Below are 13,212 nucleotides of genomic sequence, written 5' to 3'. Positions count from 1 at the left end.
GGAGGGGCAACTGAAGCCTGTGTGTGCCTGTGTCAGTCTCCTCTCCTCCACATGCATGCAGCTCCCTGCTAGTGATGGATGGAGCCTGTGAACGCTTATGGATCACTTAACCCCGCCCCAGTAGGGTAACCGTGCCCCCTTTAACCTGATATAAATTGGGTTATAAGTGGTGTGGAGATTGGTGACTGACTGGCCTGAGGGAGCCAGAAGAGCCAGCCCTTCATAATGAGCTGAGCCTAATGATCCTGGTCACTAATAAGAGCTGGGCTTCCCATTACTACTCCCTGCCCCCACTTCCTGCCATGTGCATTGAGCAAGCAGGAGGAATGGGGATGGTGTGAAGGAGAGGAAGAATCCATGAGAAGACTGAGACGCAGGCACGCAGGCTACATCTGCCCTCTGCCCTGGGACTCGCCGAATGCTACTGGCAGGAAGGCAGGTAATGTGAATCCAACTATTACTGAAATGATTCAGAATGCTGGCAAAGGCATTCTTAAAATCAGTATGGCATATGCTATTGGAACCTATCACCAGCTATAAAAGACATTCCTGGTGACAGGTTCGCTTTAAACCCTACTCCATATCTATACGAATATTAATACTATAATGCTGCCCTCAATGTAACTACTAAAGTCCCTTATGGCTTATGTATAAGAATATAACTGCTTTAATTCAATTCCCTATGTACAAAACAATAACTGCTGTGTTACTACTTACTGTGAACAAGATTCTAACTTCAATAATGCTGTGCACTATGCGCAAAATGGGGCAGATTTACTTACCCGGCCCATTCGCTATCCAGCGGCGCGTTCTCTGCACAGGATTCGGGTCCGGACGGGATTTATGAAGGTAGTTCCTCCCCCGTCCACTAGGTGGCGCTGCTGCGCTGAAAATCATCTGAACGCGCCGGAATACACCGAGCTGGACCAGGTGAAGGTAAGCGCTTCCCAAGCGACACATTTTCGGTTTTTAAATGCGGTGGTTTTCCCGAATACATCGGGTTTTCGTTTGGCCATGCCCCCCCGATTTCCGTCGCGCACATGCCGGCGCCGATGCGCCACAATCCGATCGCGTGCGCCAAAATCCCAGGGCAATTCAGGTACAATCGTCGCAAATCGGAAATATTCGGGGAACACTTCGCAAAATCGGGCCCTTAGTAAATGACCCCCAATGTGTTAATGCTTGCTATTAATTCAGCTGCCATCTACATGAATAGAACTATAATAATACTTCCCCATATGTACGATAATATAACTGCTATAATACTGCCTCCTATGTAAAAGCATACAACTACTATAATACTACCTCCATGTGTACAGTATTATAATTACCATAATGCTTACCCCATGCTACTCATTAGTCTAATTTTTTTTACACTTCCAGGGTCAGACCTCATTGGTCAGTGTGACTTTACCACCTGCTGGGGGACAGGTGGAGACATATTTCATCATCTTCTTATCTGTGGCATTTTCTCTAAAGGTAAGCAAACATTATATGTCATGCAAGACATTTGCATTTCCTCGGTCTTTAAAGGGGTTGTACCACGTTTGATTATTATTTATTTATAGAGCAACATTGATTCCATAGTGATGTACAATGAATAAGGGATTCACATAGAGTACACATTACATAAAGACAAGTACAAATACCGTTTATACTCGTGTATAAGCCGAGTTTTTCAGCACAAAAAATGTGCTGAAAAACGTCTCCTCGGCTTATACACGAGTCAATACTTAATATATATATACTTTAAAAAATATTTAAAAAATAATAAACTTATATACTCACCCTCCGGTGGCCCCGACGTGCAGCGCTGCTCCCCCGATGTCCGCGCTGCCATGTTTTTCTTCCAGGCGGGGCCTAGTATGACGTCAGCAGTGGCGCGTCATACTAGGCGCCGTCCGGGGGAGAGCAATGGCGGCGCCCAGCACGAAGTTAAAGAAGCAAGAAGACGGGCGCAGAAGCCAGAAGAGGACCCGCATGGACATCGGGGGTGAGTATATAAATTTTTTTATTTTTTTTTTAACGCTGGGCAGGCTGTATACTACTGGGGACAGGCTGGGCTGTGCTGTATACTACTGGGGGCAGTGCTGTATACTACTGGGGGTAGTGCTGTATACTACTGGGGGCAGGCTGGCTACATACTGGGGGGGGGTCTGTGACCAATGCATTTCCCTACCTCGGCTTATACTCGAGTCAATAGGTTTTCCCAGTTTTTGATGGTAAAATTAGGGGTCTCGGCTTATACTCAGGTCGGCTTATACTCGAGTATATACGGTACTACAATGAAACAAGCAGGAGGAGGACCCTCCTATTCTGTGGATTACAATCTGAAACAATAACAATCTGTTCTTACGAATTGATGGAGCAAAAGGTTGAGCATGCATGCTATCTATCCAGCCAATACTATGGTATTGCCAGAATTTGTAGAATAGCCAACTCTGACATTTTCATAGTGAGTGAACGGGAATGCAGAAGATGCCATATTGCTGTGCTCTGCAATTTCCGGTATTCCCTTAGTATTTAATGCAGCTGTAGGACACCTGCATGACACAATTGTTCAGAACAGGAGCTCCAATCTCCTCATCGGGGGGTTCCAGCAGTTTTCCAGCCAATCAGATTAGTATTCCTTATAAGTTCAAACTTGGTACAACCCCTTTAATGTTTTTTGTTTTTTCTTCTCATCAGGCATTGGAGCTCATCCACTTGCTTGTCTCACAACTCACATACAACATCTTCCTAATTGACTGGGAAAAACCAAAAGAAAAAATCCCATCTAATGCTCAAGGTCTGTGGTGTTCCATGATACAAGGGTTGTTGAATGTTCCTGTAATTTGGTACACTGGCATGAGAAGAGCGGGGCTTGTCCAACTGATGTACTAATTTCAGGCAGAATGTTATAGATCTGGAGACAATTTGATAACTTAAGAAATGATTTCTTGTAACTTTTTTTAAATCTTTTTATTTAATTTTTTTTTTTTTAATTGGGCTTAGTGGTGCAGTGATATAATAAAAGATTAACAGCTATATCTGTATTCATATGAGGGCTGTCAGTAGGACTGCACCTAATAAATACCGTAATACATCCTGCATATAATAGGATCTAAGATGTTACTAACCACCACATTTTCTAGGAAAGTCCAACGTCAGCTTCTGGAGGACTATCCTGGTGGCCAATGAATGGAATGAGATCCAGGCTCATCGGAAGCTCAGTCCTTTGCTGCAGTTATTCATGGTGCTTCTACTTTTGGAGGTAATAGTTAGTAACTAACTTATAGTTTTAGTGATGGGAGGGGCCAAGCGCACACTCTCCCACCTCTTCACCAATCACCATGCAGCTACAAAAACACTGGCATTACCAAAAAGAGATATGGTAAACAAGTTATTGTATCTGAATAAACAAGATAAGAAAAAGTTAAGCAAAAAGTCCCCCGTTTCTGTCCTCAGGTTGTTGGCCTGAAAAACATTGCCACCAAGGATCTAAACCTAGACCTGAATCCTGCAGCTGGTAGCTACCAGGCCCCAATGAGCATTATTCTGAGATTTGGCATGTCTGCCTCCATGTGGCTAGCTGTTGGTATCGTGCAGGTCAGTGACAGTTGCATTATAGGATACTATTTATGAATTATGGAATCTCATAGTATGGATCCAGATATTTTTCTCTGTATTTCAGGTTCTGTTCTTCATCTTCATCTATGAGAGATTCTTTGAAGATAAAATTAAACAATTTGTGGATTTGTGCTCCCTCAGCAATGTGAGTTGTCACTTTATGTCAGTATGTGCTGCACAGGAGATGTCTCCAAGGGACACATGGCAAAACTTAAAAAAGGGACCCAGAGAAAGCTCCACCAAATAAACTGTACATTCAGTTTTCAGATCCATAAAGTATAGCCCTTGTGATGTGCATTCAGGAAATCATTTTAAACCCTGAATGTCCACAAAGTGTGCCAAGTCAAATTACCAAAAGTTGCATGAACTCACAAGTGGGGGCCATTTTATTTCCCATCAATCCCTTCATGAAGTTTATCAAGTTATTGTTTAAATTAAATGTCAGTCATAATTATTTGAATTTTTTTTAACAATTGCTTATATTCTGGCAGGTGTCTGTTTTCATCTTAACTCATAAATGTTACGGATATTATATTCACGGTCGGTCTGTGCACGGACAGGCAGATGTGAGCATGGAGACCATGCTGGACAACCTGCGCAAAGAGGAGGCAAGTAATGGATTCCCTTTACTGCACGCAAACTGTATGGCACATGTTGCCGATTGTTACACGGAAAATCCAGAGGATCTGCATAAAATGTGCACATTTTTATTTGCATTTTTTAGTCTGTGTTGTGTTTGGATTTTGTATGTGTGTAGTTCGTTTGTGATGCAGATTTACATGCATTTTTTTTCAACTTTTTTTTCACCTGATCAGGTGTCATTATGAGAAAAAATCAGCATGAAATCTGCATCATGAATTGATGCGGATTTGATACAGCATTTCACAAGGCCAAAGATACTGTATGAAAAAATCAGGGAGGATGCACAAGAAAAGTGACATGGTCTTTATTTTATTTTCTACATGAAGCAACAATTTTTGCACCAAAAAAACCCGAAATGGGGCTTATTTACTAAGGGTTTGCGGATCGCATTTCCATCTGACTTCCCGACAGTTTCAGGATTTACACCGCTTAGAAGGGGATTGTGTCGCGCACAATCGAATTTTGGCGCAGCGGCGCTGGCTTTCATGCGACAGAAATCGGGGGGCGGGCCATCAGACGATCCGACTGATTCGGACTGAGCGCGGGATTTAACATTTAAATTGTGTCACAAGAAAAAGCACTTACATGCACCAGCAAGAAGAAGGTGAACTCCGGCGGACCTGATCAGGGAAGCAACACATGCAGGATATCGGGCGCACATCCTGCAATGCACATCGGCGAACTCGCCAGGGACGGGTAAGTAAATGTGCCCCATTGTCTACATATCTTTTTGCAAATAACATTCACTTTATTACTACTGTATTACACTACAAATTTTGTGCAAATCTGCTCATAATCTGCAGTGTGTGCCAATAACCTATGCTGATTATGCTATCCCATGCAGGCAAAATTTGCTCCACCCATTAGATCCTGGTGTCGCTAGAAATGTGGGCTACTTACTTACCATTTATTGTTCTTGTCGACTAAACTTTTTTATTATTATTTACTTTCTTGTGCAGGAAAACTTGTGTCCTCTTAGAGGTCTAGAACCCGGCTCTGAGCTCCAGACATTTGAGGTTTTGCTGAGCGAGCGTGTGCGGGAGCAATATGAAAAGATTATGCAGCCACTATTAGAGGTAAATCCACTCAGATGGAGAGTTTAGTTATTATCACGGAGATTCTTTCAACTCTTTAAAGAGGACCTGTCACCCATAAAATGACCCCCACCAAATGTGCCCCCCCCATAATCTTCTCTTCAGCCAGTTTTTTAAAAAAAAATTATTTGTGGCAAGTATATTTAAACTGATCCGACCTCTTACTAAATAAGAGGTTCGATTCTCGTATCTTGTGTCAGGGCAGTCGTACTTATTTATAAGGGGGCCGGCCGACACACCCCCAGCACGCCCCCAGCACTGGTGCCAGAGGTGGCACTCAGAGCCCTTTCTGTGGGCACTCAGGCCATCCGCCCAGGAGAGAGTTCACCAAACAGGACCAAATCCATTAAATTTTCCCACTGTCACAGGCAACTTATAAGATGTTGCTCTCAGCACTATTTTACAGCGACACTTCATTGACTGTTAGGTCCAGCAGGATGAGTTCCAAAGATAATGCAGTTCTGTCAACACCTTCTCACTTTTCAAGCAGTTCCAAACATTCTTCCTGTACAGAAAGACCCTGGTGAGAAGCTACAATGATAGTCTGAATTTGCCCACCTTCTTTCAACTGTATTGGTGGCCTCAGGCGGCTGATACAATTAAAGAAGTGGAAGAACAGGTAGCAATAAGTCACTGCTTAAAATGGCACGTTGGCACTTCACGGTAAATAACTGGATTTTGGTTGTAGTTTGGGCACTCTGTCTCCAAAAGGTTCACCATCACTGTTCTAGAACAGACTAATACAAAATGGGTAAAGGTTTGGTAACACATTCCTTGAACTGCCAGAGAAACCTGTAAAGCCGTCTTCAGTGATTTACAGTGTCGGCATAGTCTATTGTAATCTCATCCACATAAAAAACATACAGGGTAAAATAATTTTACAATGCAATGCAAATGCTAGAAATCCAGTTCTTAACAAACTGTGTCTCTACACCTTGGGAGCTTCTCCCTGATGTCCCTTCTGAAAGGCTCTAAGTATAACTTAGATAACTTGGACTTTGATAACTCTGAACTGTCATGACCCTCTGCCACATAAGTAAATAGCAACATTATAACACGATGGGGGCACAATTATAGAATTTCTTGGTCAGGTACCAAGCCATTCTTAAGAGTGTAGCTGAATTCTCTGACTTTCTATTTTTTAGGCTCCCAGGAACCTTAAAGGGGGAAATGAAAAGAATCCAATGATACAGCAAAGGATAAAAACTTATTACACCATTAACCGCTTTCTGTCTTGCTTCTTGGATCATGTGAGATCACACTTACTTTTTCTATTTAGTAACATATTTTATTGGGGTTTTATGTAAATGAAGCTTAAAACAACTCTCCGCCCACAAAACAAAATTAACTATGCATTGGGAGACAGTAAAAGTGCGACCCTAAGTAAATAAGTACACAGTAGTTTTATTAACAGATGCCTTGTATAGAATAGCACAGAAAACGTAGCTATTCCTTGGAGTAGAGAAAACATTTATACAGGTCTGATGATGGCCTATAGAACACTATTTCCCCCTCTCACCACGACAGCACCCAACCAGAGAGAGGGATCCGCCCCCAGGGACAGGAAACCCAGATCTTTTTAAGTGGTTTTCCTGTCCCTGACGGGGATCCAGGGAGCCTCAGTGAGGCTCCGTTGCGTGGCGAGAGGGGGAATGGGAGTCTCAGGTACCCCGCGGTGGCTGTGCATGTCCCCCGCCAAATGCTTACCGGAGGGTGTAGAAGACTCGGCGGGGCGCTGCGATGGAAGCTGCAGGTCGCAGTGACAGTCTGCAGGTGTGGAGGGAATGTCCGGTATCGAGGCCGGGGGATCGCGCACTTCGTTTGGTGCAGGCCGAAAAACCAAGATGGCGTCCGCCCCCCTTCTTGTGGAGACAGGAAGTGGGGCAAGGAGAATGATAGCGTGCACCCTGATGACATCACCAAGTGGGAGATTTGAAATTCTGGTCCCACACAGGAGTCCTGTGTGTATTCCACACCGGCAGCCGGCTACAGGATTTGCATCCAGCTTGTCTGCTGCTGTTTCTTGGTCAGAGGACCTGAATAATCAGCTTACTTTCCACCAGGCGGTATGAGTTCCAACGACGGTGGTAGAGATTCAGTGGACACCGCTACGAGGGAAGAGATGCGTAGGGGGAAAACTACCACTAAATCTAAAAGTCGTGTTTGTAGGATTTGTGGAGAGGACCTGCCGGACTCGCATCCGAAACCTAACTGTGATCAATGTATACTGCGTATGGCAGGAGCAGTCGTCTCTGTTTGAATCTATGCGTGCCTTTATCCAACAGGAAGTGCGTAGTTCGATGCAGGGGATGAAATAATCCCATAGATCTCAGAGTTCCCCCGGCACCTCTAGAGTATCAGACAACTCAAGCTCTAGCCCAGAAGATCTATCGTCAGGCTCTGAGGAAGAAGATAGATCGGGTAGACCCTTGTTCCCAGCAGAAGATACGGAGCATTTGATAAAGCTGGTCAGGGATACTATGAAGCTAGAGGATGAGAAGGAGGAACGCTCAGTTACAGACATTGTGGCAGATTTCTCAAGCTGTCTGAAAGTCAAAATATTTCTAGTTGCCCAAGGCAACCAATCACAGCTCCCCTTTAAAATATTCATGAGCACTGGTAAAATGAAAGCTGAGCTATGATTGGTTGCCATGGGCAACTAGAAATATTCTGACTTTCAGACAGCTTGATAAATCTGCCCCAGTATGTTCGAGGGATTAGGGGAGCGGAAAAAGAGAGTCTTTCCCATCCATAATAACATTTTCTCCCTTATCAGAGCAGAATGGAAGAAATCGGAAAAGAAAGTTTTTTTCCCAAGAGCCATGAAGAGAAAATATCCCTTCGCAGGGAAAGATACGGAGACATGGGACAGAGCGCGAGGTGGATGTGGCTATATCCAAAGTCTCTAGGAAAGTGGCTCTTCCAGTGGAGGATTCCGGGGTTTTAAAAGACCCTATGGATAAGAAACCTGACACTTTTCTGAGACGTTCCGGGGAAGCGTCAGCAGGAACATTCAAGCCAAACATCGCGGCTACTTGTGTGTCTAGATCACTGTTTATGTGGCTTACCCAGCTGGAAGAGAAGATCAAGTCGGGTGTTCCAAGATCACAGCTGGTTATGGAGGTCACTACGGCACAAAAGGCCTCAGCCTTCCTAGCGGACGCATCGGTAGATGCTCTTAGATTATCAGCAAGGTCAGCAGCATTGTCTAACTCAGCCAGGAGAGCCCTGTGGCTCAAGAACTGGTCAGGAGACTTGTCATCAAAAAGTCACCTATGTAATATTCCTTGTGAAGGAGAATTCCTTTTTGGATCCACATTGGATAAGATCCTGGAGAAAGCAGCGGATAGGAAAAAAGGTTTTCCTAATACAAAACCGCCAGCCAAGTCACCACAAAGATCTGGAGACAAGAAGGATACATGGAGACCCTCCAGAAGATCTAAGGGTTTCATGTTCTTGCACCCTTTAGACCCCAACAAACATCCTAATTAACCATGACGCCAGAGGACCTGTGGGGGGAAGACTCTCCCTGTTCAGGGAGGAATGGGAGAAGATCTCAGGGAGTCGCTGGATCCTGGGAATCATCCAGGACAGCGTAAAATTACCTTTTCTGTCTTTTCCTCCACAGCGCTTCAGGATAACATCTGTGGCGGTCTGGAGACCCAACAAGCTTTAGTATCAGAAGTAAAGTCCTTACTTCAGAAGAAAGTACTCAGAAGAGTTCCACTTCAGGAACGAGGGGAAGGGTTCTACTCAACAGTATTCTACGTAAAAAAACAAGTAGAAAGATTCAAGATGGAGTCCATAAAGTCAACGATAAATTTGCTTTTTCACAACTGCTATATGGCCTCTATAGACTTGGCGGACACATATTACCACGTCCCCATTCATCCGGATTACCAAAAATATCTGAGAGTGGCAGTGGTACTGGATGGCATCCTCTCTCACCTCCAGTTCACGGCCATGCCCTTTGGAATAGCTATAGCTACAAGGGTATTCACAAAGTTGATATCAGAGGTGGCAGCGTACATCAGGAAACATCAGGGGATTTTTGCACCATATCTCGACAATATCCTGCTGGTAGGAAGATCATCAGAGGATCTAGTAGATCTGATAAAGATGGTTCTGGAGACCCTTCACCGTCTGGGATGGTTGGTGAATTGGAAGAAATCTTCCCTTACACCTTCCAGAGTAAAAATATTCCTGGGGATTCAGTTAGATTCCATGATCCAAAGATCTTTTCTTCCCTCAGAAATTAACAGCTTCTGTAAAGAGCTTATGCAGGAACAGTTCTCCTTCAATAAGGGAAGTAATGAAGGTTCTGGGTGTCCTCACAGCAGCCATACCGGCGGTGCCTTGGGCAATGTTCCATGCAAGACCTCTGCAGCTATACATGTTGAATGCCTGGGATGGGGATCAGGCCACCTCTTTCACAGGAGGTATTGAATTCCTTGTAGTGGTGGACAAAGGGGGAAACCTTCCAGAGAGGAAGATCTTGGAAGGAGGAGAGACTACTGTCCTTGATAACGGACGCAAGTACCTGGGGATGGGGTGCCCAAGTAAAAGACCTCCTGTTCCAGGGAACCTGGGCAAAAGAGGCTCAGGGAATGTCCTCAAACTACAGAGAGTTGAGAGCTGTCCTAGAGGCGATGAAGCAATCCTTGCCGGAGATTCAGGGGAAGGACTTGAAGATCATGTCAGACAACATGACAGCAGTAGCTTTTTTAAATCGCCAGGGAGGAACCAGAAGCAAATTTCTGATAGATGTGGCGAGACAGATTTTCAGCTTAGCAGAGATCAACTTAAGATCACTCTCGGCAGTACACATAAAGGGGAAAGAAAATCTAGAAGCAGATTTTCTGAGCCGTCATCACCTGAGACGAGAAGAATGGTCCCTCCACCAGGATGTCTTCCACATGATATCGAGACTGTGGGGGCGGCCACAGATAGACCTATTTGCCACCAGGAAGAACAAGCGGGTCAATCGTTTCTGTTCTCTAAACCCGATTATCCAGTGACCCTGAACGCCTTTTCAATAACATGGAATTTCAACCTCTCTTATGCCTTTCCTCCCCTGGCTATCCTTCCGGAAGTTCTGAAGAAGATAAGGGAAGATCAGGCCAGGGTTATCCTGATAGCACCCTTCTGACCCAGGAGAGCATGGTTCTCAATACTGAGGGAGCTCTCAGTGTCAGATCCTTGGATCCTCCCGGAGAGGCAGGATCTTCTCTCCCAGGGTCCAGTATTCCATCCACAGATAGCAAACCTCCATCTGACGGCCTGGAATTTGAAAGGTGCATCCTGAGGAAAAAAGGCCTATCTGATAAGGTAATTACAACCCTACAGGGAAGCAGGAAAGTAGTTACCTCTAGGATTTATTTTAAGATTTGGAGGGTCTTTTCGGATTTCTGTAGTCCGAATCAGATAAATCTAGATCGCCCGAACATAGCCAGAATTTTTTACAGGCTGGGTTAGACAAGGGGTTGAAGCCAGCTACCCTTAAAGTCCAGGTGTCAGCCCTTAGCACCCTGTTTGACTCTTCCTTAGCTTCTCATCCTTGGATAGCCAGATTTATAAAAGCTGCCTCTCGGATGATTCCCTTTAAGCATACTGCAGTTCCTCCTTGGGACCTCACTTTGAATTATTTGCTTAAGGAACCATTTGAGCCATTAGAATCCTGCCCCCCAAAATGTTTAACATTGAAGGTAGTTTTCCTAGTGGCAATTACTTCAGCCCGTAGGGTAGGAGATACTTATCCTGATACTTATCACATCTGAGTTCTTACAACTGTATCTAGTACTGACAATATTCTTTTACTTTAACAGCCTGAATTTCTGATACACTGTAACAAATTGACACAAAGCTACTGATTTTGGCACACAGGGGTTTGTCTAGACTGGATACAAGTGTACGGCTGGAGTGTGTGGTACTCTATTCTGTTATGGTATAGAATAACAGAAACCTTAAACGGAAGCCCTTCATTTACCATCTGTTCCTATTGACTCCCTTTTACCTACTGTTATAAATAATCGAATAGTAGTATCGGGCACCACTAATGGTGTTGTGGACTGGGTGTAACAGACTGTGAGAAATAGAAGGTATTCAGTGGGTTTTATTTATAATTATAATGTACACAGTATTGTGTTTTAACTTGTATAGATTATCAACATACTTATTGATCATAGACAGAGTTTGGAAAGAACTTTAAAAAACACATGGTCTATTGTAAGGCATCAATAAAGTTTTGTTGAAACTAAAACACATGGTCACTGAATCATAGGCTCTCTGGAATAACACTTGTTATAAATTGTGTATATTACAAACCCAATAAGTGATGGTTTGTCCCACAGGTATTTAAGGATATGGATTACATGGTGAAGGACAAGCTGTTTCTTGAGAGTGTCCTAGACATAGAGTTCCAGCAGCCCATTGAGAAATCCATTTTCTACAGTGGTGAGTGATCAGCTATGATTGGTTGTGTGAGAACCATTCTTTGCTTTAACTATACCACAACTCTCTGTAAACTGTCAGCCACGTAGGGCATTGCCTTTTCACAAGAGTTTGATGGCCACACTCACTGTGTGGATGAAATATATAAAATCTCTCTCCCTCCTTTATGTGTATGTGTCTACCTTGTTGAGATTTCATAGCTTCACCTTCCTGATAATTTTCCTTTTCTCATTCCAGATGATCGTTATCGCTTCAGCCGCACTCTCTTCTACAGTAATGAACTTGTACTTCTTCTCTTTGACACACTCCTGTTTTGTGTCATTGATTTGGGAACTCAGAATTTTGTGCTTGCCACAATTTTAACCTTTGTGGTGCAAATGGTAAGGCCTTTTTTCTTTCCTGCTATTTTTAGGATGTCAGTAATGTAGTCATAGTTATCTATTAATGCACATAACGCAATATAGCTTCAATCTGGTGAAACTTTGCAATGTAGGCTCCTTGGTCCTCAACCCTCCCCTCTCCTTTGAAAGCTGAGTGGTTGTGCCAAATAAATTGCCAAATATAGGATATCCGCCCAGCTCGGTCCGACAGTGTGTGCTCACCACACTGTGGCTGGGTGGTAAAGACTTCTGTAGGGGCCATGATGTGCCTGCAAATTGTACAGCCATAGAAACGGCCCCCATACATTCGTCTGGTATGGGATAATCAATGCCTGACTGAGAGTTAAGAGCAGTCTCTCTTGCACTCCATATTTTATGTATGCATGGTATCTGATGGTGTTACGTTGAGTTTATCCTTTAGTTTTATAAATACATTTCACATAAATCTTGCACAAATACTAAAAGGCCCAAATATATAAAAACTGCAATGTGCCTCGTTTTAGTTTACACTTTTTTTTCTCAGGGCACTTTGGTTCATGCTGTTGTGAATTTAGGCACATCTAAGTAATAAATGTGGTGCAAACGAGGAACACACATTATCACGTCCCTTTAGGTGCACGTTATTAAATAGTGTCAGACAAAATAAGACTGAGACACAATTGTGGGGCACAAACATAAATACATGTACACGGTCCAAAGAAACTTTTTTTTCATGAAAACGTGGACAAAAAACTGGCACACGCACAATAATATATCTAGGCCAACGTCTCCCCCTTTCATGGCTCTTGTATGGGAACTGTCTGTTCAGGAGGGAGACAATGAGATCCGTCAGGATATAAGATACAGGTGCTGATGCCTGGAAATAAACCCACTCATATATAAACATAAATATTAATAGTATTAATAGTTGTTTTTTTTTAACCTTCAGTACACTAAGATTACAACCTTAATTGCTAAATCTAGACCAAGACCACCCACACTAAATCAGTACAGATATCCAGACTAGTCCCGAAAATGAAGGGGTTTTCCTACTTATT

The 13,212-nt window shown here is 43.5% G+C and overlaps 1 protein-coding gene across 1 annotated transcript in view; it reads left to right on the top strand.

Annotated features, from left to right (window-relative positions):
- The window catches only part of LOC140070491 (meckelin-like), a 28,420-nt gene that overhangs the window by 14,307 nt on the left and 901 nt on the right, over window positions 1–13,212 (top strand). The window contains exons 18-27 of the mRNA XM_072117071.1: window positions 1,384–1,479; window positions 2,689–2,788; window positions 3,135–3,253; window positions 3,448–3,588; window positions 3,674–3,754; window positions 4,101–4,217; window positions 5,211–5,327; window positions 6,491–6,595; window positions 11,696–11,798; window positions 12,033–12,175. Coding sequence (XP_071973172.1) covers window positions 1,384–1,479; window positions 2,689–2,788; window positions 3,135–3,253; window positions 3,448–3,588; window positions 3,674–3,754; window positions 4,101–4,217; window positions 5,211–5,327; window positions 6,491–6,595; window positions 11,696–11,798; window positions 12,033–12,175 — 1,122 coding nt within the window. The remainder of the gene's footprint in view (window positions 1–1,383; window positions 1,480–2,688; window positions 2,789–3,134; window positions 3,254–3,447; window positions 3,589–3,673; window positions 3,755–4,100; window positions 4,218–5,210; window positions 5,328–6,490; window positions 6,596–11,695; window positions 11,799–12,032; window positions 12,176–13,212) is intronic.

The sequence above is a fragment of the Engystomops pustulosus genome, chromosome 7 (assembly GCF_040894005.1).
Source record: "Engystomops pustulosus chromosome 7, aEngPut4.maternal, whole genome shotgun sequence".
NCBI classification, from domain to species: Eukaryota; Metazoa; Chordata; class Amphibia; order Anura; family Leptodactylidae; genus Engystomops; species Engystomops pustulosus.
This window is presented reverse-complemented; position numbering and strand designations above follow the sequence as displayed.